General features: G+C 43.2%; 1 protein-coding gene across 4 annotated transcripts; it reads right to left on the reverse strand.

The window, feature by feature from the left end:
- NAT10 (N-acetyltransferase 10) lies at positions 1–27,930 on the reverse strand. Of its 4 annotated transcripts, XR_014566993.1 has the most exons (31): positions 27,524–27,930; positions 27,066–27,188; positions 25,667–25,758; positions 25,305–25,476; positions 24,166–24,288; positions 23,221–23,282; positions 22,140–22,254; positions 21,440–21,547; positions 20,792–20,925; positions 19,905–19,998; positions 19,180–19,278; positions 17,267–17,403; positions 16,784–16,908; positions 15,724–15,874; positions 15,369–15,465; positions 14,135–14,251; positions 13,245–13,346; positions 13,060–13,134; positions 12,381–12,497; positions 11,923–12,056; positions 10,072–10,120; positions 8,757–8,853; positions 8,386–8,496; positions 7,648–7,820; positions 6,368–6,487; positions 5,508–5,606; positions 4,041–4,114; positions 2,726–2,809; positions 503–1,329; positions 316–368; positions 1–204 (listed from the first exon to the last, which is right to left on the reverse strand). XR_014566993.1 is itself a non-coding variant. In XM_083749948.1 (29 exons), the coding sequence occupies exons 2-29, from the start codon at positions 27,171–27,173 to the stop codon at positions 1,236–1,238; spliced, it is 3,063 nt and encodes a 1,020-aa protein (XP_083606074.1). In that variant the 5' UTR covers positions 27,174–27,188; positions 27,524–27,930; the 3' UTR covers positions 1–1,235. The 4 variants fall into 4 exon arrangements, 1 of the variants encoding a protein (XP_083606074.1); XR_014566994.1 differs by having other exon boundaries at positions 1–368; XR_014566995.1 differs by having other exon boundaries at positions 316–1,329.

The following is a 27,930-nucleotide window of genomic DNA, read 5'->3' on the forward strand; positions in this document are numbered from 1 at the left end:
TTAATTCATCTCTTTATTTTGCATATTTCTCTCGCTTCCAAGACCTTGCATTTCTGGCGTTTTATTTATTTACATTTTAAATAAGTGACAGGAAGGGAAAAACTATAGAGTAAGCAGAGGATAGGAGGGCTGCCATGGATATCAGTTAAGCCACACCACAGACCATCACAACTTTTCTTCCCACTTTTGATTTTTTACCAGATACTGCTGAGACATTATCCAGCTTATCCTCAGTCGTAAGGACCAGAAACATTTTTTTTCTGGAGGGAGCAGAGAGAGAAAGAAGAAAACTGGATGTTCTGGGCAGCATCATACTCTGTTTCAAATAATATCGCTGCAGAAGACACAGTCCTATATTAAGCAACCTACTACATATGTGTTGTTTGAAGAGCCAATAAGGTGTTTGTGGTACAAGCTCTTCTTGATGCTCAAGAAATTGAATCCAGATGGATTCAGTCAGTCCCACCCTCCCAAAAAAGGCCCCAGCGCTGGGACCACCCACCCACACTATTGCCACTCCTTAATCAACGCACTGTGGGACATGATATCAAGTAAGAGTACTGAAAAGCAGGGAATATGCTTTTCAAAGGACAGGATTTCCTGCCATATTCTCTGTTTTTCTAAATACCAGTAGATGGTCTGGCTAGGAGAAACCAATGTCTAGAATTAACCACAGAACCCAGAGTGCAAAGGTGAAGGCAGTGCTCAGCCTGCTGATTCTTCCCTTTTTATCAAAAAACATAATATGCAGCAGACACCTCAATGCAACTCCACCGTTTCAAAATCCCACAGAGTGTTTTTACAAGCTCATTGTACAGACGCTTCTAAAAAAATACCGGCTTTCAATTAAAAATAAAAAATGCGCAGCACTGAGGCCCAGGCCTCTCTCCAAAATTGCTATTAAGGAAACAAATAGTAAAGAGAAGGGAAAGATGTTTATAGGTCTCCGAGGCACACAAAACAGAGGCTTTTTAAGGCTAAACTGTAAAGAGTCATAATTCCTGGTAACAATCCAGTTTACTGCTCTACAGTTCTTTTAGCATAACACAAATGCTGAGCTGGCAGCAATAACATAAAAAAGATCTTCTGAACTGTTTAGCTTCAGGCTGCCCCTATATGAAGGGGAGGAAAAACCTTCATGTCTTCCCACTTCGATGTAGGGTTTCTTTGTGGCCTACAGTGATTTGCTTTTCAGGTTCCCACAAAACAAGAGCTCCATGTCCCAGAGTTTGAGATCATTTCTTCCACTTCTGCTTTGGGGTTTTCTTTTTAAATTTCTTCTCCGGTTTTGATCCTATTGTGATTGCTTCTGATTTTCTCTTCTTGTCACTGAGAAAAACATAACACAATGGTCACAAAAATGCTTGTGGGTATTATGCACTTTGAGCTAAAAAAACAGAATATAGCTTTGTTTTCTCCCATCTTCTGCAGGAGATCACCAGGCAGGGGGTGTGAATTCACTTGGGGGTGGTGTGAAAAGTGGTAGTAAGGGAAGGGGAAACCACCTTCCATCCCTCTAGTAGGTAACCTCTGCTGGATTCCAAGTCATTTAAATAATCAGAATAAATCCTTCTGTTCATGGATGGCCAAGTCTAGATGCAACCTCTAGAAAGTGATCTCTGATTTAAGCAAGTTTGACTATATTTGCTTGTTTACATAATTTATTCTGCTTATGGCAGACATTGAGATGAGGAAGGAGCTATGCAGGGCACTAAGACCTTGACTTAAGGCTTGAGAGTCTAACCACTTGATGTCATAGACCTTCCCATGTGTTGAGATGCAAAACAGGCATTTTTCAAACACTTTCACTTATTTAACAACAATATGGCCTAGAAATATTTTTTTCTAAATGCAACTGGAATACACCTATTTCAGTATTCAATAGGCAATACTTATGGCATTGTGAATTACATTAAGCCCTAGTATCATCTCTCTATAATAGAATGGACAGGAAGAAAAAACCACTTTAGAGATAGCTCTGGTGGAGATAATTTTTTTATACCAAGTTACATTAACTTAGGAAAGTTGTCCATCCCTTCCTATTCCTTACAGCATCCTGCACATCCCCCCAGGCTTTGTGAAGGGGCACCTAGCGGGTGGGAGCTTTGGAGTAATGCAGGACAATGCACAGGCAGGAGACAGCATGGGAAGCTTTTCTTCCATGAACTTCCTTAAATTAACATTTCTTGAGATTGAAAGTTAAATATTTTGGCTTCTGAAGATTTAGGAGTTCATTTCATTTCATTTATTGAATTTATATACTGCCCTATATCTTCTGTCTAATGCTGAGCCAAAGTGATCTTCTCCAAAATAAAGATTCAAAAAGGGAACTTGAAGACTGCCTTCTCCACTAAGAAGCTACTCTACTTGGCTCAAGCCATCTTCTAGGACCCTGCTCTGCACTCCATCCCAGCACCTGATTCGACTGGCTTTGTGAGACAGGGCACACACAGTGGTGGCCCCAATATTGTGTAGCACCCATACAGGGGAGACTTTCTCCATTTCCTTCCTCTGGTTCCTCTGGGAATGGAAGAGAATGTATTGAGATAGAAACTTTTCTCATCTTATATTGTGTAGCACCCATACAGGGGAGACTTTCTCCATTTCCTTCCTCTGGTTCCTCTGGGAATGGAAGAGAATGTATTGAGATAGAAACTTTTCTCATCTTCATTTAATCCTTCAGTTTCCCAGTATTGTCAACCCTTTGAGAAGCGTGTGTCACTACCTTTTGAGGCTAACAATGGAAGCATTCTGTCCTGCTTTGGTCAACACTTCGTTCCATTCTTCATCATCTCCTCGGATAACATACCTAAGTGAGAAGAATTGTGTGGTTTTTTTATATTTAAAATGGAGGACACTTGATCAGAAAATACTGGTATAGATTGCAGCAATGTTAGTGGTCATGCAAGCAGTGGTTAATGACAAGAAAGAGCATGATCAGGCACATTCAGCTGAAAGAGTGTGTGCAAGTCGAAAGTAAAAAATAAAATAAAAAATGGACATCTGAACCCGCCCTTCAAATGCTATCACCATCCAAACAACTACTAAAAACCTCCCATCTTTATTAGTATGGTCGAAGTTAAAATCAGCCCAGAGGAGGTGGCAGGCAGATAGGGCTGAAGGGACCCAATCCTGCTGCCCCTTCCTCTAATCATAGTAATCATAGTTTGATACCTAAGTTAGCATTGCATTCACATCTTAGAAGAAACAGAGACTAAGCAATTTGTGAAGAACTTAAGTATTCAGATTGTTTGATCCCTCTATACCTAATGGATCTTAAAAGAAGATTAAAAGCAAGGTCAGATAGGCAAATGTTTTTTGGGTGTTTTCTTAAAAACCTCAGCAGCCTTTGGAGAAGGGATGACAGACATTAATTTTAGGCTCTTGATATTCAAACCCTGTTAGCAAGACTTTCAGAAACTGACAGCAATCTCATTAAAAAGCCACAAGAGTTATACCACAGCTGGAAGATAATAAAAATTCAGTTGTGTCTTCCTGATGACCTTTTGGGAGGGGAAAAACATTTGGAGAATGCCTGTCCTAGTAAGGGCATCAGTGAGAAAATTCTGGAACTGCAGGCCTGTGACTCAGAAGGCCACATGGGTTTTGGCAAACCTATTTCAAGAGGCCTAAGATCCCATCCACAAGTAAGACAAGATGGCTCCCTGTCGCCATCAACTTCCATAAAGAGGTTACAGGGCTTTGAGCATATTCCCCTGTAGCTTGTGGGGAAATGACCAAGTGACGTTGGGAAAATGGCAAAACCTCTCCTGAACTGCTTCAGACCCATCAGGCTAGCTTTATGGAGTCATTTGGTTCCTAAACAAAGCAATGTGATCCATATCATCATGTCAACATCTGCCTTTGCCGACACAATGGATAGTATGAATAGGTGGCCATTCAGACATGAAACCAAAACAAGACTATATTTTCCCTGTAGCATCCTTGGGCTATTTAGATGACATGGTGAATTAGCTTAGACCCCTTGATTCCTTTCCTGGACACTGTGGATTTATTTACTGCAAATTACAAGGGCTTACTGTGAAAAGTCCAGATCTTTCAACTTCCCAACATCTTGCTTGTGTTTTTCCTGAAATTCTTTTGCTGCTTCTTCCTGCATTAAAAAAGCATTTTTTTAATTAAAAAAAAAGGATGCTGAATAGGGTTATGAAAAAATATACAGTTCTGAAGCAAAACACACAACAAAAAAGGCTGACTCTTCTCTGCCCCACAATCCTAGGTTTGTAACCTGATACCTTTGGCACCTAGGACAGACTTATCCCCATCTGCAAATTCCACAATGGAACCAAATCTAAAAGCTGATCTAATAGCTACAACATCCAGCCCTTTCTTTGTACTTCTGTATTTTTTATATTTTCCCCCAGGTCCTCTCAACTGTGGCTTTGCATAACATACTGCCTGAGGAAGAGTTCCAGAGAACTTTAAAGCTTGCCATTATTTTGTGACATTTTGGGTAGTTCTAATGAAGGCATTGCCCAATGTGACATTTTGGGATTTTAAAAGAAGCCGTGATAATTCCAAGGAAGATTGTCTCACCATAATATGATTAACACCAGGTATTGATGTTATGCACCGCCAGTTATAAAAACTGAGATAGGAAAATGTGCAAGCTATTAGCAAGCTTTCTTCAAAAGGTAATGCAGTACCTTGGAAGTGAACGGAATCAATTCCTGAAGTCCGTTTGACTTCCAAAGCATTCGAAAACCAAAGCACAGCCTCTGATTGGTTGCAGGAAGTTCCTGAAGCCAATCCGAAGGTGCGGAAGCCCCGTCAGACATTTGGCTTCCGAAAGAACGCTCGAAAACCGGAAGAGTCACTTCCGGGTTTCGATTGTTCGGGAGACAAAACGTTTGAGTACTAGACTGTTCGAAAACTAAGGTACGACTGTAGCATACACCACTTTATATTGTAAACTTTCTGTGATCCTTAGATGAAGGGAAGTATAGAAATTTAATAAATAAAAGTAACAGTGCTTATAAGACCAGACAAAAGTTTCCACTAGTTCACAGATGTGGAACTTGCAGTCCAACAAAACCTAGAGCATGGGTAGGCAAACTAAGGCCCGGGGGCCGGATCTGACCCATGAGTAGAATGTGTGCTTTTATTTAAAATGCATCTCTGAGTTATTTGTGGGGCATAGGAATTCGTTCTCCCCCCCCCCCAAATATAGTCCAACCCCCCACAAGGTCTGAGGGACAGTAGACCGGCTCCCTGCTGAAAAAGTTTGCTGACCCCTAACCTAGAGGGTCACAGCTACTACCATCCCCTGCAGTCAAAACGGCTGTTTGACCTCAATGTCTAATATTCAACAGTGACTGCTTTTGTACATGGAGGTTTTGTTTAGCTATCAGAGCTCATAGACATTGGCAAAATAATCATCCATAGAAGTGTAGATTAAAGAAATATTGAACTGGCATGAAGGGGTGGTGGTAGAAACCTCTACATACATAGCACTAGTAGAATCTCAATATGAAAACACAAATTACCAAATCCTCATTTAAGGATTTCAGAGTTGGCTCCATTACAACGTCTTTGGTTACTGCCATCTGCTCTTCCACAGCCTTTTCCAGGATAGTGTTGAACAACTAGGAGGGAGAAATTACCATCAGGGTCATCGCTCATTGGTTAAGGATGAAACGCTTGATACATTTGATTGGCGGTACCATTGGTTCCCTAGAAGTTACTAATGATCATCCATGCAATGGCCCCTTATATAGTAGAAATACAAGATTACTTTGCATAACCAACTGGCAAAATTAAATTCTGCTCTGCACCATGTTCAAACAGTACGCAATGGTCAGTCAAGTGCAACTTTTCCCTGACATCATGCACACATCTTGAAATAAGGAGTGAAGTGCTCAAGGGAGGGGAGGAGCTGTTTAACACATTCCCTTCCAACCACTGGTCCATTCAAAATCCTCTTCCGTCATAGTGTTTTCACACCTGAAAGAGGTGCGATTTTGAGTAGAAAACCAACAGGAATAGAACGGGTTGAGTAGTCTGTGTGTCCCCCACCCCCACCCCCTGGCACTTTGCTAAATCTTGGCTGCTTCTCATTTATTAAAAAAAGAAAACAAGGGAAACGTACACACAGCTGAGCATCATACAGAGTTTGAGCCTCAAAAACATTTACCCACATCTGAAGAGCCTCAAAAACATTTACCCACATCTGAAGAACCAACCTAAGAGAGCCTATGATACAAGGGAGAGTTGTTCAAAGCAAAACATATTGAAGTTATTTTTATACAGTTAAGTTCAGATCCTATACTATTGGATCTGGACACCAACTGTATTCCACCATACAGGCAATCCTCCCAAATGCAACATTCACAAAAACCACATTTACCTGAACCACCTTGCGGATAGACCTGTTGAAGAGGCCCATCAACTGGCCACTAGGCAGCTCTATCTCTTTCTCCAACTGATCCACAGATTTGTGCTGCAGACCAATCCCAAGAAGAAGAGCCTGGAAGAAAAGTGAGTTTCCTGGTTTTGATTCAACAGAAGGGAAAGTCTGGCCTTTGTCAAAACCCTATCATGTCATTATTATTTTTGTCCAGCATTTTCCTGTCCTTTCAAAAATTTAGGTGCACAAAACTCAAAGGGCCGCATTACATTTTTATTAGTCCAGGAAGATCACATCACATCAATGGTAGAGTAGCATTTTGCTACCATTTTAACTCCGCATCATTTTTAACACATTCCTTGCCAATCCCCTTCTTCTCTCTTTGCAAAGTGAACCACCCAAAAACAAACTGCAGTCCCCCAGCAAACCACCACAGACCACATCTTCTCCACTATTAAGTGTGCTCTCTTTCCTCTGTGCACAAAGTACATCACTTATGCTCTCCCCAATATGCAACCACAAAGATCTGCACCCCTTTTCTGTTACTCCCCCATTTTTGTTTTATCAAATGCAAGATCTGCACTATCTACCTATGCCAGATTTTCTCATTTTCTTCCGTTAGCTTTTCCTTTTCCTCTGTTTTGCTCCCAAAACACTTGTCTACTGCCCCTTGCCAAGTTCAGTGGCAACAAAACATAAGGCATTCATTTGCTCCTCTAATTTCACACACAGTGTCTCAGATGCAGGTAGGCTATAAAGCATCACTGGCAAACTGCCAGAGGCTTTTAAAAAATGGAATCAATTCCCAATGCCTGCATTACGTTCTGCATTCTTCCACTGACTGCTGATGGCCTATATGAGCCACAAATGATCCCACAAATAGGTTAGAGAGGTCTTCAGATAAGGGGTGCTGCAATCAACCTGCATGAATTCTCTCGAGCAAGTGCCTTAATTCAGTTACTGTTTGATTCAGAAGCTGGGCTCTAAATTAGGGTTCAAGGGCACCTGATGTAGTTCCAAGACAACTGCTTTGTGGATCTTGTCCTGGTGAGTTTCAGGTTAAGAGGACAACTGGAAAACCCAAGCATGCCACTGAGTTCTGGGGGGAAAGGTCAAGGTCACAAAATCTCTCTCTCTCTCTCTCTCTCACACACACACACACACACACACAGAGAGAGAGAGAGAGAGAGAGAGAGAGAGAGAGAGAGAGTGTTCAGAGACTGGCCATCAAATGAGAGGACTTGCATTAACAAGACGCTAGCTAAACACATGATACTCACAGACTGAGTAGCAGAAAGGGTCATATCTCCAAGCTGGTTGAGAAAGTACATCTTAGAGATAGCTGGAATCATATCCATAATCAAGTGATAGTCCACCATGTTCCTTGAGTACATCTCCAGCCTCTTCAGGTCGTAAGGGATAAAAACAGCTTCTAATTCTTTACGACTGATTGCTTAGCAAACCAAGAATTAAATTTTGAGTAGAGTGGCAAGAAGGAAAAAAACAAGACAGAGAAAAAAACAAGACACTTGCTATCTAGGTGTTAAGAACAGTAAGAAGAAGCGTGTGTAAGACGGGGATAGCCCCTCTGATGTCTTCTGTAAGGGATCCCCTTTTTCAGCATGGAAATGCAACAAGCTGTCCATCAAGGAAGAGACTGCTCTTGGACCAGAGAAAGCAGAGTACTCTGTATATTTATTGAAGACCTTTTTATTTTTTAGTGTGATGCATATATTTTTTTCTGGGATTTGTTTTAGTACTCTTTAGTTCATGGGTAGGCAAACTAAGGCCCGGGGGCTGGATCTGGCCCAATCACCTTCTAAATCCGGCCCGTGGATGGTCCAGGAATCAGCGTGTTTTTACATGAGTAGAAAGTGTGCTTTTATTTAAAATGCATCTCTGGATTATTTGTGGGGCGTAGGAATTCATTTTTCCCCCCCTCCTGCTGAAAAAGTTTGCTGACCCCTGCTTTAGTTTCACAAATTGCCCTTCAGGGAGCTTTGCAGACATTTACTTACGGGGTTGAGGTGGCTGCTTGATATTCCTGTTTTGCAAAATGTTCAAAGCTAATGAAGGAGAGAAAGTGCTGAACTGATATGACAAAAGGGAGAGAAACCTCCTCCTGAAATCTGCAGGACAAATGGAAACAAAACCTGGTTTACTACTTCATGTATAACTGATCATACTAGAGGCTGATTAACAGTAATTTGTGGTGGGGGATGTGAAACAGTGGGGTTAAAGTCACCACTGCAGCTAAAGTTGATAGCTACTTTTTATGCAAGAGTCTAGAACTCCACTCCCCACCCCATAGGAATGTGGTGGTAAATTTACCATCCAACCCTAAAATGGCAGCTCAAAAAAGCACTGAAACATCATTCCTATTAGTCACCTTTCCAGAAGGCACTTAGCCAGTTCTCCTGCTCACTCTCTTCCTCTTCATTCAAGGTCTTCAGCATGATACATGAGTGCTCCCCAGTCAGATCATTCTGGAAAATAAAGGTATTGCTTGTAGCTGCCACATTTTATGAGCTGTTGAGTCTTTTCAACAATAAACTGCAGCAGAAAATAAACAAGTTTATCAGAAAACACACAAGATAGTCAACAGCAATAACTGCTAATAACTATGGCGCATTACCATAGTCTCAGTGCAACCTGGATTCTGATTTACAAAAAGGTAGCTTGGGTAATTCAGAACCAAATTACTGTTCCATTTCAGATCACATCAGGTGAATGATGAGGTTCCAAGCCGGAGTTCTTTTCTGGCTCAGATTATCAGAGCTGGAGGAAAACCATAGGGTCACAACGCTCACTTCAGACTGGAGGTGAGCATTATAAGTTGCCCAGTTTGGTATAGTAGAAGACTATGGAATTCCAAACTTCAGGGACATTATTGGTGAAAAATGAAAACTTATTAACTATTATTTCACTGTGTATGCCTGATGACTACGAAGAACTAGTCACTGAAGCGATCAAAAGGAAACCATTTTAAAACTGAAGACCTGATTTATGCAAACAAACCCCACCCTAGGTAAACCAATGCCACTTACTGGATTTATAGTAAGGCTGTTGACGAATTAAATAATGCCTAGATGACTGTTCAATAAATATACACCAAACATTTTTGTATAGGATAAACTACAGCTTAATAATCAAAAAACTATCACAGAAATAACAGAAATCACTGGGTTAAAGCTGACCAAAAGCCCAGAGGTAGCATTATTATCAATTTATGATGGGGTGGAAGATTCACAGACTATGAAGGACTTGCTCACAAATTTATAGACAGCTGTTCAAGTTATTATAGCTAAGAAGTGGAAGGGGCAAGGTGGCTATAAAATGGAATGGAATGGTATAAAAAGGTGTGAAATGTAGCTATTAATGATAAATTAGCCTGTGCTGTTAAGGTAAGATGGGGAATATGCAGGAGAAATGGTTTTGAGGAGATATGGAAGGTGTTTGTGGAATTTGTACTGGAAAGGGGGTCAAACCATCGCAAGAGGTGTTGAAATTTTGGAAGGTTGAATAGTTACAATGGAATGGTCTCGGGGGTGGGGTGCACATTTTTATTCTTTTTTATTTATTATTATTACTTTGTCAAAATAAAAAACAAAATTATAAAAAAGCTATCACATTGCCATAGGGATCATCAGACCCAAAAAACATTCCAGCACTACTGGGTTCTTGGGCAATGAAATGAAACTTACAGGAGTCTGTCTCAAATAAACTGGTACAAATCCAGCTCGTTTCCAAAACCTGGTAGAAGAGAGAAACAAAGACTTACTTACAGCCTGTCAAGAGAATGCTGATCGTATGCTGATAGTCTACAAAACACAAAATAACTGCACAATGTGGCTCAATATTTATTTATGTTTAGGGCTGAGCCAAAGCTACATACTATTTTCCCCAGGCATTTGTGACCAAAGGACGCCAAGCCTTCCGACTTTTCCCACCACTCCTTGCAACCATCTCCATTTATTTCTTCTTTCCCTTGCCCTCACTCTTAGTTGCTCTCACTGACACCATCGAATGTGATGCAGTCCATTGCCCTGTGACCTCGCCACACTTCTTGTGAGTAATTTAGTAAGGAAGCAGCAACAAAAAGAGGGTGAAAGGGAAAATGGCACTGGAGAAGCAGTGGCCAGTGCCACTGAAAAAGCGAAATATCTGGATAATCTGTGGGTGCAATTCAATATTGTGCCATTCAGTGCAAGCGTTTTTACTTGACAGAAATAATTATCTCCCCTCTGCTCCCCACCCCACCCCATCGCTTGCTGTTCTGGCCCTCCAGAACATGATCCTCCAGAGCAGATTGGGGTGAGGTGCAGGGGGCGCATGGGGGGGTGAAGGGGGGAACCCTTGCTCTGGCACCGGTTAGATCAAATCAACCCCCCCCCAAAATAGTCATGAAAAGAAGTTGTTTTGATCTATGCACTGGAGAATATTTCAGCACAGTCCTAAGTATAGTATCCAGGTGTATTGAAGAAGCTAACTGAAGTAACCAGAAACTGCACATTGATGCAGAACAATGTTCTTGTACTGCTCCCTTCATGTCAATAGGACTTGGAACCCTAGAATTATAGAGCTGGAAGGGACCCCAAGAGTTGCCTAAGTCCAACTGCCTGCAATTCAGGAATCGCAGCTAAAGAACCCCTGAGAGACATGTTCTGCTGTGCACAAATTTTACCAAATTGTACCTTGAACAATCCAAAACAGGCAAAGCACCCCAAGGTTAGGAAATGCACTTGGTCTGCACCACTAAGTCTTCATGCTTTGCAAAACACACCGATGCCCGACTACAGTATAGTTGTTAAGAAAAGCCCTGTTGGATCGGGTCAAAGGCTCATCCGGCACCCTCTTCTCCTAGTGGCCAGCCAGATACCTATGGCATACCCCTAAGGAGGACCTGAATGTAGCAAAGCCCTCCCCACTTGTGATCTCCAGCAACTGGTACCCAGAGCTATACTGCCTCCAACAGTGAAAACAGAAAACAGCCCATTGTGGCCAGAAGCCACTGATGGAATCCTGTGTATACCTGGTATCACAATGGCACTGGCATCTCTTAACCTCTCCCAGCAGAGGATAATGTTGGAATCCATGGTTTGAATGCAGCTTTGCAAGTTAGCAATTAGAGTCTCCGCAGCGTGGGAAGACAGAGCATGAAAGGAATCTGCCTAGAGATAAGGAGACTCAGCAACAAACCGGTGATTAGCTGAGGTCCCTTATATAGGCATGACCTATAACACTGGTGTGAGTGAGTGTTAGTGTGGTGTGGTTAGTGCTGAGGAGTTTCTGAGAGCGAAGAAGTCATGTTGTAAATAGTAACTTGTAGATAGACTTGTATGTTTGCTGCTGTAAATAATAAAACAACAAGAATCAAGTTACTAGGGATCTGTTTGGTTCCTGCTCTTCGTCATGCCTGGGCAATCTCAAGAGTTGTTCAACAAGCGCTGCAGTACTCTGCTATACTCTGCTAAGTTGTGCAACAGGCGAAAACACTTCAAAGGTTCAGATGGCTTTCAAAGTTTTAACAGATACAAACGCATGCAAATGCTTACTTGAGCAGCCTTGGTGTCAAACCGTAGGACACACCAAGATAGTCCAGATTCTCCGCTTGCCTCTCGCTCAGTTTGAGAAGCAGAGGCGGCAAATCCTTCCGAGGCATCACAGCTTCTTCTAATAAACTGACCGCCTAAAACAAAACAAAAAAACCCAGAAGATCACTTAGCACGGAGATGAGTGGCCAAAAACATGTTTTGAAATTTGCTTGTCCGGTGGAAAGCAGTCAAAGAGGTATGAACAAAATGCAATCCCCATGTGGACCTCTTAAAAGCAAATCTCAACAGAAGCCTTTGTAGAATGTCATAGAATCATAGAGTTGGAAGGGACCACGAGGGTCATCTGGTCCAACCCCTTGCAATGAAGGAATCTTTTGCCCAAGGTAGGGCACACACCCACCACCCACAACCTTGAGATTATGAGTCTCATGCTCTACTGGCTGAGCTAGCCTTCCTACCTCACTGCTCACGGTAGCAATTTCTCTTGGCTTCTGAGTCACTTTTTCTTCCAAACAAGGAAACTTGCCTTCATAGTACATCTGCAGCAAACGCAGAGCTCGGCTGCCGTAACCCATCTGGGAAGCAAAGGTTTGAAAGAAAGGATGCACATTCGAGAAAGAGAAAGCTCTTACAACCTGGCTCCTTTAGGAAGCTCAGCCTTTCAGACATCAAGCGCATTTCACATTGGGATGAAGAACATGTGGCCATTCAGATGTTCATAGACTACAGCTTCCATCATCCCTGACCATTGGGCCATGCTGGCAGGGGCTGGAGTCTAACACCATCTGGAGGACCACAGCTTCCTCATCCATGATTTAAATGACCAGGTCAGCATCATTCTGCAACCACAGATGATTCCTATTTATAAAATGTTGCCAACACCAGAATACACATTTCATACATATTGTTCTTTCATTAAATTTATATCCTGCCCAAAGAAGCCAGGGCAGTGGGAGATATAAGGCCCAACCTAATGGGTCTTAAGTAAGCAGTTTGTTTAAAAAAAAAACCAAAAAACCCACACCTGTTTTTGATACAGTCTACGTTTCTGAGGCAGGAAAAGAATAAGATCCCCCCAAAAATGGCATTTGCAGGATGTTTTTCAAATGCTAGCAACAGAAGAATAAATTCCATTACCCCTTGGTAATCAGGATGGACTGCAATGCGAACAACTCTCCCACCAGACAGACTACCAAAGTCAGGATCTTGGAACTAGAAATAAAAATTTAGAAGAAATGAAGCAATCATCAAATGGAATTGAAGAATAAGAATACATAAACGTGCAAAACGCCTGAGATGCAACTGAGAAGCTGATGAGTTACCTGCTCTGAGACGCTCCATGGAATGAGATCTCCCGATGCTTTCTTCCCCCTAGACAGACTGTTCATAATAGACTGACGGGCGATCTCTCCCTCCAAACATACCTGCCAAAAGTGGGGAGAATAAAGGAGACATGGGATTTAGTGCTCGACTAAAGCACCGTACTCAACAGACTAGGGCAATTTAATCCATAAATGGTTGTCTTATACATGGGGGGGGGGGGATACAGTAATTTCCCCTAGGAGTCAATGATGAAAAGTTTAACTCTCTGATGTAGGATCTGCAGCCTTTATCAGACACCCGATTTTCCACAGCTTGCTTTCTGGGCAAATTAATCAGAGCTCTTTAAACACAAAAGGCTTCGGGTTGGATCCAGTCTAAGCAATCTAAACACTCACCCTGATGTTGATGAGAGAGCTTAGAAGGGTGTGCAGTTGCCCCTCTGCTGCTCTCTGCTGCCCATGAAGAGGAGTGCGGCTGGTTGGGAGACTCCACCAGGGCAGAGACTCCACACTTCACCCTGGGGGGCAGGAAGGTACCACCGGCAATTCTTCCACCAGAGCTAGCCGCAGGAAAGCACCCAAATGGGGTGTTTGGGACAGGACCATCAAACGGGACCAAAGGGATCAAATTCTTTTGTCTCTCAGCTGCACCAGCTTGGAGGTGGCACAACAAAAAGGAAACTGCTCCTCGCCCACGCAGACACAGTACTGCCCTAGCCAACACAAGCAGCAGGACTTGTGACGCAGCTGTCAATCTGGCCCTCCACTCTGCCCTGCTGGTCCCCGGCTGGGGTTAGGGTTGCAATGTTAGTTCCATTTACAGCAAGTCCCATTGATTTAAATAGCGAAGCCAATTTAGTCTGCGCCCAGCTCTCTGCGCTCTCTCTTACCTGAACGACAGCAAGCACTTCTGGCAAAGAATTCTGGGTAGGTGCAACAGGTGGCAGAAGGCAGAAGAGGTGATGGGCAGGAGCATCTGAAAGCATCTGGAGGTCATTGGGAGAGTTCTGGAAAGACAACCGTTGGGTCACAGAATTAGTTCTCCAAACATACACAAACAATTATATTTGTTTCTCATCTGATGAGCAACTATTTCACTGCGTCTGATTTATCTGCATTATGAGTTTTTGGAGGGTTTTTTGCACAGAGAACTCTCTTTGAAGCAATGAAGGCCATCGGCATCAAACTAATTTTTTAAAATGCCAAGTTATGTTGTGGTTGTTGTTTAGGCGTTTAGTTGTGTCCGACTCTTCGTGACCCCATGGACCAGAGCATGCCAGGCATTCCTGTCTTCCACTGCCTCCCGCAGTTTGGTCAGACTCATGTTGGTAGCTTCGAGAACACTGTCCAATCATCTCATCCTCTGTCATCCCCTTCTCCTTGTGCCCTCCATCTTTCCCAACATCAGGGTCTTTTCCAGGGAGTCTTCTCTTCTCATAGGGTGGCCAAAGTACTGGAGCTTCAGGATCTGTCCTCCTAGTGAGCACTCAGGACTAATTTCCTTAAGAATGGAGAGGTTTGATCTTCTTGCAGTCCATAGGACTCTCGCCTCCAACCCCATAATTCAAAAGCATCAATTCTTCGGCGATCAGCCTTCTTTATGGTCCAGCTCTCACTTCCATGCATCACTACTGGGAAAACCATAGCTTTAACTGTACGGACCTTTGTTGGCAAGGTGATGTCTCTGCTTTTTAAGATGCTGTCTAGGTTAGGGTCATTTTGATACAGCACAGTGTATATAGTATATAAGAGTGTATATAATAATAGATTTTATTTTCTTCCATCCAACTGCAAATACTGATCTTGCTCCAACCAGCAGGAGCTTCTCAAGTGGCATTCAGCGGAGGGATCACTCCTGCTGGCAGGGCAGCGGGGGTGACTTTTGCCATCTCTCTCCTTACGCCAGCCCCCAACACTCCCCTTTCTCACTGCTGTGAAGGGTTGCGAGTCTGCCCAGAACAGTGTCAGAGGTGGCCCGAAGGAAAGAGGGGGAACTGAAGGAATCAGAAAGAAAAAGAACAACAAGAAAAAGCACTTATGATTTTGTCCAACCCAGCTCAGCAAGGAAGGTCAAAGGTCCCCCAATCTCCAGCCGAAGCTGGCAACAGGAACAGTGCCACCAACCTTGTAGTGAGAAGCCACGTAGAGCGCCATCAGCCTTTGAAGAAAAGTCTCTGATGCTCGGTGATAGCAGAAGAGGGTGTCCCTGTTCACGTAGTATCTGAGTGCCATGGGTTAAGGGCCATCTCACCTGTGTCTCACTCTACGAAGGACCTGGGAAGGGAGTAATTTCCTGGGAACACTATGCAACAGGAGGAGAGAGAGGATCATTCCATCTGGCAAGCTGAAAGGTTTGCCCTGGTGGAACAATCAACAGAGCTTGCTACTGAATTCCTGTCAATTTTCCATCTCTCTTACTCCCTGTGGGGCTGCTAAAGGCCACACACGGCATGAGAATAATCTCCAGCAACAAGGATACAGGTCACAGGTTTCGGGCAGTGGGCAGCCAGATATAATCCTTGTGATGTTGAGGCAATCCAAACACAGCAAGTCGTTCAGCCACTTTTCGACTGGATCTCCCGGGGCATACCTAATGGATTCCTGGAGGGAAACTTCATGCAGTGAGCGAGCTGGAGAAAGAGAAGACACAAAAGGGCAAAAGTGAAAAAATTAAGTCCATGGCCAATTCAGATCCATAAAAAACCAAAACAAAGGAGATAGGGAAGAACAAAACTCTTACACCCCAGTGTTTCCTAAACTGGTGCCTTCCATTTGGAGGGCAACGGGTTGGGGAAAGCTGCTTTAGCTGATTGTCCAAAGAATTATTTCTACTTATATACCTTTTACACTACTTAATGAAATAAAAACTGCTAAGTGGTTTATGTTTACATAAAAAACAACAGAGAACAAGATTCAATCAAATTTCCTAATACCTAAAATGTGATATAAACACAAAACTGTATGTCACAAGAAAACTGAGCAGTGTACAAAACAAATTTAAAAATTAAGGGTTGAGTCCAGAAATTAACCACCCTCGGCTCCACAAGCCCCAAATGGGAAGTGTTTTCACATTAAACTCCCAAGAATGCAACAGCAGGTTGTGTCCTCCTCACAAGCCCTGAAAGCTCTAAACGCTGCCCAATTACAGCGTCTCACACTGCCGCACTGTCAGCCCTCCATGTTAGGTAGACGATGCTTGGAACCTACTGTTTGGTCCACTGCCTGGAGACAAAACAAGTATGCAGCCTGTCAGGAAAAGCTGGTCCATAACCCAGGCACTAAACATGAACTAAAAGCCAAGAAGTCGTCTTGGATTTTCTCGATTCAGCGCTACACTTTCAGGTCCAAGACACCTAATGGTGACAGCAACTCAAAGCTCTTGCATCCATTTCCTGCAGTTCTTGGGGGGTGGGGGGGATTTCTCCTGTGTCAAGAGCCACTCTTTGGCACATATCTGAGAAATGTAGATGCTGTACTTCCGCAGTGCGAATGTCACATTATGCAGCCTGGGGTTTCTCAGCTCTGTGGAACAACTATACCTGAGGACAGTTTCAGTGTTGTTGTCGCCTTGTTCTCTGCTGTCATACTGGCCTGTGCTTGTGCACTCTGTTGCCGTAACTGTTGGATCAGCTTCAGGGAGAGAGAACGGCCAGTACCCTCATACCTATTAAGAACAGACAAAGCAGTCGAGTGAAAAGGGAGATACACAAATCCCAGCACTCTGGGAAATCAAGCGATGGGAAACCTGCGTGTGAATCAGAAAGCTACTTTTCCCAAAGTGCTTTTATAATCAATCACAGGGAACCCTGGAAATTTTAGCTGGGGGGGGGCATAGGGATTGCCTAACAATTTCCAGCAGCACCTTTAACAAACTACAGCTCTCAGAATTCTTTGGGGGAAGCCAAGACTGATTAAAGTGGTGTCATGGTGCTTTAAGTGTATGGTGTGGGAGCAGCCCTGCTAAGAGTCACAGAAACCCTTAGAGCAGATTTAAGGCAAGTGAGCTAGAATGAAGAACTTACCCATTGATTGTAGAAGCCATGAAGACCAGGTAAGGGCCTAACAGGTTTTTCACCAGTGGGAGTGGGATAGCAGCAGCTTCATCAATCACCACCAGCTCAGCTTGCCCCAGTTTCACAGCATCAGCAGGGTGGATATACTTGCCAAGAAATGAGAGAAAAAAATGATTTTTATAATTATTATTACTACTACTACTATTTCTAAGTAAATGACCATTCTCTGCTGAGCGTTCAACCAATCAGAAAGGAATCCACAACATATATAAATTATTTCTTTAACTCACACTTAGCTCCAGAACTGCCCTCCAGAATTCTGGAATTGGCCTCCACAGTCACTTACAGACACAATGTTAAGACCATACTCATGGAAGACAATCTTACTTGGCTACAAGTGAGCACCAAAGAAGACTTAGCTCCATTTGAAGATCAATCACCTAGTTTTCCTTAAGATTTTTGATGTTGTTTATTAATGCAATATAATTCCACAGAGCAGGAAAAAGATTTAAAGGGGGGACTTTGAGCTAACAGAAACAGACAACGCCTTTAGAATATGGGCACAGTCTAATTGTGAGGAAGTATAAGCAGATGTTCTAAGCAACGGATGAAAGACCTCAAAATTAAACTTACATCAACTGGACACCAGAGCTAGCATACTTTAGAGGGAGAGAGGGAGAAAGAGAGCCCAGTGTATGTGCAAGGACTAAACGTCCCAGGTACAGATCTTGCCTATGCTGCAAAACTAACCAAGTGGCTTCAGGAAAGTGTAGCATAGTGTATCTATGTTGCACATTATTATTTCCTGCACCCTACTGTTCTTCACGGGATGCAGGTGGCGCTGTGGGTTAAACCACAGAGCCTAGGACTTGCCGATCAGAAGGTTGGCGGTTCGAATCCCCGCAACGGGGTGAGTTCCCATTGCTCGGTCCCTGCTCCTGCCAACCTAGCAGTTCGAAAGCACATCAAAGTGCAAGTAGATAAATAGGTACTGCTCCGGTGGGAAGGTAAATGGCGTTTCCATGTGCTGCTCTGGTTCACCAGAAGCGGCTTTGTCATGCTGGCCACATGGCACAGAAGCTGTACGCCGGCTCCCTCGGCCAATAAAGTGAGATGAGCGCTGCAACCCCAGAGTCGGTCATGACTGGACCTAATGGTCAGGGGTCCCTTTACCTTTACCTTACTGTTCTTCACATAGATAAGCAAGTATTTTAGCACCAAGGACCACAGTGGAAATTGTGGCCACCTTTGCAAAGAAAAAGAAAAAAGATGTACCCTTCTGCCTAGACCATCAGGTCACATGCAAAATTGAGTGTGAGTAGGTGTAGTGTAGTGGTTAAGAGAGTTGTTCTTGGACCTGGGAGACCAGGGTTCAAATCCCCCCACAGCCATGAAGCTCACCTTTGGCCAGTCACTGCCTCTCAGACTAACCTACCTCACAAGGTTGCTGTGGGGATTAAATGAGGGAGAGAGCAGCCTTCTGGAGGCCACAGGCCAGTGCTGGGAAGAGCTATTAATGCACATTTTTCTTATTTCTATACTTTCCTATCCAGGGAAGCAATAGGCTTTATCAGAGCTCAGGGACACATTTCAGCTAAGCAAAAACACTAAGCACAGTGCAAAGCAGGAGCAGTGAGGAGTGGGGCTTGAGGAGAATTCCAAGGGCCAGAAAGAGCGGTCCGGGCACCACGTTCAACCCCTAGGCCCGAGGGCCTGGCATTGGGTGCAGCACAATATATCATGTCTTCTGAAAACACGGAGCTGAAGACTCGCTTTGGTAAACCAGTCTGACTAGGAGTTAAGCAGCCTTGTCTAGCTTTTGCAAAGAAGTTATAGCATTTGAAGAGGGCCAGGAAAAAGTAATTGTGTCTACACATGCCTGAAGGAAAACCGAAGAAAGCTTCTATCAAAGATAAATCTACCTGGATAGTCTGCCTATGCTCTTTGAACACATTCACTCTGACGACTGCTTTGCTAAATTCAGGGTTGAGAGATTGAATGATCTCATAATCCAAGTGTTCCTAAAAACGACAGACATAAACCACATTAGGAACACCAAAGAAAATACAACCTAGCTTGTACAAAAAAACCAACCCTTCAGAGCTAGTTTGGTTTCAAAGGTCATCTGAAGCTATAATTATCTAAAATTGTTCCACATATTTGGTAACCCCGTGCTTTGTAAAAAAAACCCACAAAAACATAATTCCACCAGGCCCTTAGGGCGTAAGAATTTTCCCTCTACCCACTGATGGTTCTGTTGTTGTTTTATTCCATTGGTTGCGTAATTTGACATTTTCCGTATGGCTTTGACTGTTATTATTGCAATTTGTATTATCAGCCACGCTTGCAACCCACTGGAAGGAAGGGCAGGATATAAGCCTATGGGAAATAAATACAAAAATAAGGAACTGAATCTAGAAAAACATGACCAGAACACCACTAATGGAACAGGTTTCTTGTATTCCCATTGCCGCTGCAGAAATCTGCACAGCCTAAAAGCAGCTCCTGAGAGTGAGAGAACTCTCTGGAATTGTGTGGGTTATACACAGGCAGTTGTAAGGGGCAGGGGGAAGAAATTCAGGAGGATAACCATGTGCAATGTACATAAAGGCACTCTGTAGAACCAGTCAATATCTGCTCATATTACCTGATACTGCAGAGCATCAAAGCCTTTAAATACAAATTCAAACAGGGTGTGAAGGTTATCTGGGCTGGGAGATGTGACAAAAATGTTGGAATAGCTGCAAAAAAAGAAAGAAAAGGGAAAAAGATGACAGAAATGAACTTTACAATCTTTTCTTATTATTGAAACAGTAATATAAATAATTCAGCACGTTGTAAAAGCGGCAAAATAATTTATCAGCTTTTTAAAAGAAATACTGTTATAACATGACCCAGCTTTTACAGAAACTGGAACTGAAGATAGTTTAAGCAGAGTTTACAAAACAATACAAAAACCTGATGTAAGAAAAATGCTCCCTTATTGCATGCACATGTGCTACAGAACCAAGTACTGAAGTACTCCTACAGTAGTCTTTGGTCATGTTTTCACTGGAGTGGTAAATCTCTTTCTGTACTGTGGCACTTCAGAGCTACAGCAAATTTTAAACAAGTGAAGAGCTACATTTTCAGCCATGTCCAGACTCAAAAGAGAATGTGGATTTAACATCACCTGGAGCCTCTTGAAGGAAGAACAAATTTTTACATCAGTTATTTTGCAGTGTTTTTTAAATTGTTGCCTCTGGGCTGAGAGCACAGCATATTTGAAATCATTTCTGATTTCAGCCTTAACTAAGTAAATCATTGGTTTGACACCAATTCTATAGCTAAATGTGGCAAAAATGAGCATAAGGACCATTTTGATTTTTATTTATGGCTCATAACTTGGCAGCAGGAGGCAATTACCTATGTAGATTCATTATTACTGAATCAGTTCTTTTCAGACTTATGTGGAGAGTCCAGTTCTCCAAAAATACCTTCATGTTTTATCTTTTAAACACACAGCCATTCTTAAAACACCCCAGAGCAACTTACCCAAAAGCCACTGCTCCAGCTATGGCCAATCCCAAGGCAGCTGATTTACCACGACCTCGGGCGGCTGTTAAAGCCACGGTGCTTCTCAGCGTCTTCTCAGAAATGGCTTCAATAAATTTCAAAACAGCTTTGGCCTAGCAACAAGAAAGCATATTAGAACAGCTTGGCCAGAAAAGCAAGACCACAAAACTAGAGAGCTGCAAGCAATAGCATATGCTAGTAAGATTTCAAGTTCATTCACTTATTCATTCAGTAATATTTCTTACACATACTTATACAGTTATAAAAAAAGAGCAGACAAGTAAAAATAATTCCAAATGGAAGCTGCATGGCGTGCGTTAAACAAAAAAGTAGAAATTGGTCCAATAAAGTAGCTTAACTATCTAAGGGTCTTTGGCACACAGAAGCTGAATAATGATGATGCAAAATGTACTTCTGTATTAATATCAGACACCAATTTCATGCATAAAACCCCATCTGCTGAGAGCAGGAGGAGATTCTCCAGCAGCTGGGAATATCTTTCATTCCCCCTCGTATCCTGGCTCCTCTCACCATCCTGAGCTTCACCAAGCTTCATGAACAGGACACACGGGGGTGAGGGGCTCAAATAACTGCATCACCTGATTCCTGTTTCAATGCAATACTTGCCTGATCCAGGGTTTTACAACCATCCACAAGCACTCCTACGGGCTGGGTGTCCTGGAGGCTCTCCTTTAGTTCCTTCAGCTCCATGTCCTGAGGACTCAGACTATCCTCCTGTGAGCAAGAGAAGCGACACCTAAATCAGAAAAGACTGCTGCCTTGAATGCAAAGAGACACCACAATCCACAAGTAGCTCGCCTGCACAAATTTGTTTTGATGGGGAAATGAGCATCCTACTGCTCATTAACCAAACATGGTGGATTGTCTTTGAGGGATACAACTCAGAGCACCTGCAAGTGTGCAAATTAGTTGCATAGGAGCATTCTGACTTTGAATATATATGAAGAGATGAAGGCAAGTGGAGGGGGGACCCTCCAATACTGCACTCCAACACTGCACTCTTTTTCCAAGGCCTGTTTGTTATTGCTATCAGGACCTCCTGCTCCAAGCACAGCTCCAAAAACTTTATTTGTACTTCTGGAAATACAGCTTTTAAGCCCTGTGCCTTTGGAGCAAGAAGCAACAGAGGGCTCTCCTGTCGGAAAACAAGAGGAAACAAAATAGAACCTTTCGCCAAGTCCTAAAAATCATGCGTTTATTTTACCAAGCGCCTAAAAGAAATTGAAAATGCAAGTCCTGTTATTGCAAACTAAACATCTGAAAATCTGAAGTTAAAATCTGAATTATATGAATTCAAACTACTTACCTGAGACCGGGGTGGAATAGCAGCAATATCTGCTACATGGGTAGAGATCGGGAGGATGTTAAGCTGGTCGTCAACCACCATGCAGGTTTTGCAAGATGCCAGAGAAAGAATGAACCTGTGCGATGAGACAGAGGACACAGCACCATTGTCACTGTTGTACTTGACTGGTTCTTCACCTGCAAAATGATTCCTCGAGCTACAGCTCGTGTACATGGATGGATTAGGTGATCCAAGAATAGTGTTTCCGGATGGCACATCAAGCCAAATAGCATAGACTGCTTCTGTATAGTAGCTCCCTTCAGCATTAATACAGTGCTAACACAGAGACCCTGACAACTTCACAGCATAGCTTAGGGAAGAGTCAGCCTTGGGACTCAAAGCCACATTTCCAACAGGCAACAATACACTTTGTTCAACAGCATTTCACTTCCTGCACAGGTGAGTTTCCAAAAAACGAATGTGGGGGTTGGCAGAGCATTTGTTGGGAAATTTTAAAGTGAATCTACATAGCAGAAATCATAGACATCCCAACATTTTGCTATTGTAAATTAGACCTTGTTTAATTTAGTCTGAGCACAGCCATCCTACACAACAGGTGTGGGGAACCTGTGGCCCTCCATGTATTATTGGACCACAACTCCCATGTTCACTGGCCTTGCTGGCAAGGGCTGATGGGAATTGGAGTCCAAAGGTATCTCGTGAGCCAGGAGTTCCTCACTCTTGCTGTGCATTTCCCTACTAGTCAAGACTGCATACAGCTTCATGAATGATCTCTTGGACACAAGGTAATAATAATGAATGCAATTGGGGTGGGGGGAATTCACATTTAAAGTTACAAACATGCACTCAGAATCATACAGCCTTCTGAAATGATAAGACAAATGTAAGCAACAGGGCTAGAGCTTCTAAGATTCACCACCCCATTATGCTCAAATTGAACATAATAGTCCTTAAAACTTCCACTAGAGGGCAACAGGTACTTGGGCCAACATGGAATCCCTTCTAATCCAAGGCTCAACAAACACACTTTTCCCTTCCAAGGGTTGCTAGTATTTGTGCTCAAAATACTTCAGCAGCCTACCTTTCATTGAATCGGCCGACCACATCCTGATGTGCTTCTGTCCGGTAGCGAGAGTGTACATCCTGGGGAGAAGAAATGTTGTTTGTACAAAGCCTGAAAGAAGCCTTGACCCTAACAATTTCAACGAAGCACAGGCACAGAACAGCCAAATATTCCACTGTCTTGGTTAGACTGTGCTCCTTTCCAATGCCCACATTTTACTGACTGCTCTTTAAAAGGTTCTCAAGTTTACCTCTCTAATTCCCAAGCAAAGGCCCAAGTAGAGATGGACACTGGCCCTCATTAGCACATAGCCCTCAGCCAGACCAGTCTATGGCTTAGGGTGCATGAGCAAGTGTGCTGCCTGCTATTGTGTGACTGAGTAGGCCAGCCTACTTTTCTGTCAGGATGCTTGCGCTTCCAGCACCTGCATGTCTAGAAATTCTGCATCTAAAGCTTTCCCCATAACTGCATCTCCACACCAAGAAAAACTCCACATGCTTGCCGCTTTCTTAGCAGCTAAGTGCAGAAATAAACAAACAGCTTTAATGACTCTGATACGCATGTTCAGAAAGGACACTCATTGCATCCAATATGTGGTATGTTTCGCCGCATATTTCTCAGCACTACAAAACAGGTTGCAGCACTGAAAAGCTCCTTTTAAGCTGGCATCATCTCAAGCCCCTAGTCCAGCTGTACATATCAAATGGAACACAAGAGAACACGCCTGTACTACTTTCCCATGCAGTCCAGCACTGTCTGCTCTGATTGGCAGTGCCTCTCTGGGCCCTCAATATTTCCAGTTACATGCAACCTCATCTGTTTCTAACTGGAGGTGCCAGGAATCGAACGAGGGACCTGCCATATGCAACGCATGGGTCCTACCATTGAGCCATGGTCCCGAATAGGAGAGCTGGCCAATTTTCTGTTAAGCGCAGATAAAAACATCTCAGGAGGCATACATACCATGGTCATGGTGTAGAGCTGCTTCAGGGAGTTCATTGTTCTCAGAAGAATCGCCACGATGCCGCCGCCTTCCACGGTTTCAACTGTACGAGCCAGCAAATTGGGTGTCAAAGCTTCAAAGTCCTGGAAGAGAGTGTGCCAAAAATTTACCCACCGTCTTCAGTAATGTGCCCGCAAAAAATGTGCAGTGCCAAGAATGGACGTGCTAGATGGAACAGTAAACTTGGGAAGGGGCCTTACAGCAGTCAGGCCACTGGTCTATTTTGCTCAATACTGTCAAGAGTGACTGGCAGCAACCCTTCAGGATTTCAGACACGGGTCTCTCCCAGCTCTACTTAGAGATGCCAGAGAATGAACACAGGACCTTTGAGATGCAAAGCACACACTCTTCCACTGTTCTACATAGCCTCTCCCAACCCTTGAGGACTTGGAACCGATGCAGGCTTGAATGTCTTCTTCTCCCTGCAGGACAATGTACCCTTAAAAGCCTTTGCAGATTTGTGTGCTTTTTTTTTTTTTAGGGGGCTGGTGGAATGATTGAGTTGTAATACAGAAGGAAAAAGAATGTTCCTTAAGTTTATCTACTGGGAGTTGTTTATCGAAAGGCATGACCAGTATGGACTTTCATTATTCTTGTAGAAATGGAGTCAGGCAACAATCTGCAACATGATGGTCCAGTTTAGATGGATCATATCTTAATAAGCAGAGATAGAAGCAAGACTTTTGCTCATACATGCGGTCCCTTCTCCCTTGTGGTGTATCTGAATCAAGGTCTGCAATTAATCAGAGTTTCTTTTTTAGCTGAACCCGGAACTTCAAAGCACAATTTAAGATGAAGGCTTCTTCTGGAGCTGGTAACCATAGTTTCATGGTTCACCCAAAATGGGAAACTTCTGTGTTCAGCTGAGATATTATTCTGAGCATGGCTTGTATTTCACAGAAGTATCAAATGTCATGGTTTTTTTTTTGTTAGTAATGCAATGTGGAAAATACGTTTGGTACGATTTTGCACTTAAGAGTAAAGATATCTGCTACAGGGAACATTATGAATAGTGCAGATGAAGACTAGAGTTAAGGAGCAAGTAAACTGCCCAAATAACTTGAAGAAAATGACTCTCCTGTATTGAACATCTTCCTACCTGGAGGACGCACATGCCAAAAGTATTTCCAAGAATTTTGTGTGTCTCGTTGTAGTAACAGTACCGAATGTTTGTGGCTGCTATGAACAACTCAAACGGGTCATCTTGTTTCAGATCTAACATTCCAGTTTTAATCTTCTTCTGCAACTGCCTCATTCTTTTTTTACGGTGGCTGGAGGGAAGATACAGGAAATTAAATTGGAAGTCCTCACTGAGGAAATTATCACATACTCAAATATGCAATTCTCTGTGTGTTAACTCAGAATAAAGTCCCACCAGGTTCAATGATTTAATATTTTAGAGCCTCACCACATAGTTGCATTTTTTTTAAAAAAGAAAAAAAGTCATACAAACGTTTTTACCTGCTGAAGCCCAGCTCTTTCTTATAACACCATAATACTGATGGTCTAGCCTTTACAGCTGCTTTAGACAACATATGATGAAGTATGACTACCTGTAAGGCAATAAAACCTATCATTACCTCCAGAAAAAGACAACACTGAAATAAAGCATCTGGAAAGCAAACAGGAAGATTTTAGAAATACAATTAGATTTATGTTTTGCCTACGCTTTTGAGGGAAGTGCCAGAACTTTCACATATAACCGTGTGCTACAAAACAATGGGGTATGGAAAAATAAAAATGACACACATGACAGAGACTTAAAAAAAGAAAGAAACCTTAACTGAAAAGACAGATACTGTGTGGAATTCAATGTAGCACTAAGTGGGGAAGGTGTGCAAGAAACAAGGTCTGATCACGCAACAAGACTTTTGTGTTTGAGAATGTTGCAGCTTGATAGGTTTCATGCTTTATAGTTTATAGTTTGAATGCATTTATTTATTAATCTGCTGAGAGAACACTAGTTATGGGGATGGAATATAAACTGTCATCAATAAAATAATCCCAGATCGTTCATTGGGTGAACTACACACTGCAATTATTACAGTTAAAGTTCCAACTCAAAAAGTAATTTGTGGGCACACATGGAAATACAACCTCATGACATTTTTCCTAAGTGAACCAGCAATATACAGATAGATTTCCACAGACAGCAATGATTTTAGCTTCTCCTTCTCTACAGACCCTCAGCAGAGGGGACCCTCTTGGTAGTCCCTCAGTTCAGGAGGTAGGTGACCCAGGAGATGGAATTATCTGTGGCAGCCTCTAAGTTATGGAACTTCCTCTCCGCAGAAATGCATCCAAAATCTTCACTGTATTTCTGCTGTATGCTGAAGGCACAGCTCTTTACCCTGGCCTTTGACACTTGGGAGATATATGCAATTAGTTTTGCACTGTTTTTAATGCTGTATTTTTAAATTGCCCTTTGAGCTTGGGGGTGAAGGATGGGTATCAAAACAAAAACAATGTAAATTGCTGCAGATACCTTCTCCGTAGAAATGGGTCACAGTGTAAAAAGTCCCTGGAAAATGACCATGTGACTCAAGGGTAGGGATCCAGTGGCCCTCCTGATGTTGCTGAACTCCAGCTCCCATAGCCCCGACCAGCATGGCCAATGGTTAGGGATGACAGGAGTTGTAATCCAACAACTTTTGAAGGGCTGCAGGTTCCCCATCCCCAATTTAGATTTATGATGAGCAATCCCAAGCTGAACAAAGCAAGCACATGTGGCCACTGCTTTTCTTTTAACTGCTTGCACAAATCTCCCAAATAAGAAGCCAGCAATTTCCGCAAGCGTATTAACAGCACCCGGATGCAGGTTATATACATTAGAGAAAAGAAGTCACGGGCTGCACTTCACCTGATCTTTGCTACGATCCCCTACGACAACAAAAAGTGTCCTGTGCCGTGCAGCTACTCCATTCTCGATCAGTATCCGGATGCGATTGTCCACTTTCTTGCGCTGCATTTTCAGCTAGAGATCCTGTAAAGTTTTTAAGAGATATTGTAGCGATTCAGTGCAGGGTGGCTTCAGTTTTCATGGAGACAGCAGTCTGGGGGTGGGGTGGGGGAATAGTAAATACCATCCATCCCAAGATTGCATTTTTCATCCTAAGCATAAGAACACCAATCCTCCAGCACCTCTGACACGTCTCCCCACCTCAACTCGTCACCCTGACCCCTAAACTAAAAATCCCCAAATGTTGTAACCTTTTCTCACAGAGGAGTTTCCCCACCCGCTGCTCATTCCGATTGCCCAGTCAATTATTATTCTGATTACTGCCCTTTTCGGGATCGTCTTGCTGCTCTCAACAATACCTTGGATACACAAACTAGGAATCGACACGTGCAAACAAGGGAGAGGCCTCCAAACCCAGCCGCTGACTCGGAAACTGTTTCCTTGCCTTTTCTGCTTCCTTCCTTACAGAAACCAGCTCTATAAGCCAAGAGGACCCTGGTGCCTTTAAACTCTGGTGCCAGCTTCCCACGTGCAAGCGGAGGGGGAACCCACATGGGCTGCGCAGCAGAGAGGAAGGACCCTGGCTGCTGACTCAGGCACAGCCTGCAAGGATGCCCTTCCGGAAAGAGGCGGCGCTGGGGCCGCCAGGCGCAACACGGCCGGCAAGGGCTTTACGCCGAGCCGAGGCCTATAAAGGATTCTAGGTACGGAGCGGGGGGGGGGGTGGAATTCCAGCCGGGGGCCTTTTCCGCCTCGGCGCTTCCTG

This window comes from Podarcis gaigeae, assembly GCF_964106915.1.
Source record: "Podarcis gaigeae genome assembly, chromosome: 1".
Lineage (NCBI taxonomy): Eukaryota > Metazoa > Chordata > Lepidosauria > Squamata > Lacertidae > Podarcis > Podarcis gaigeae.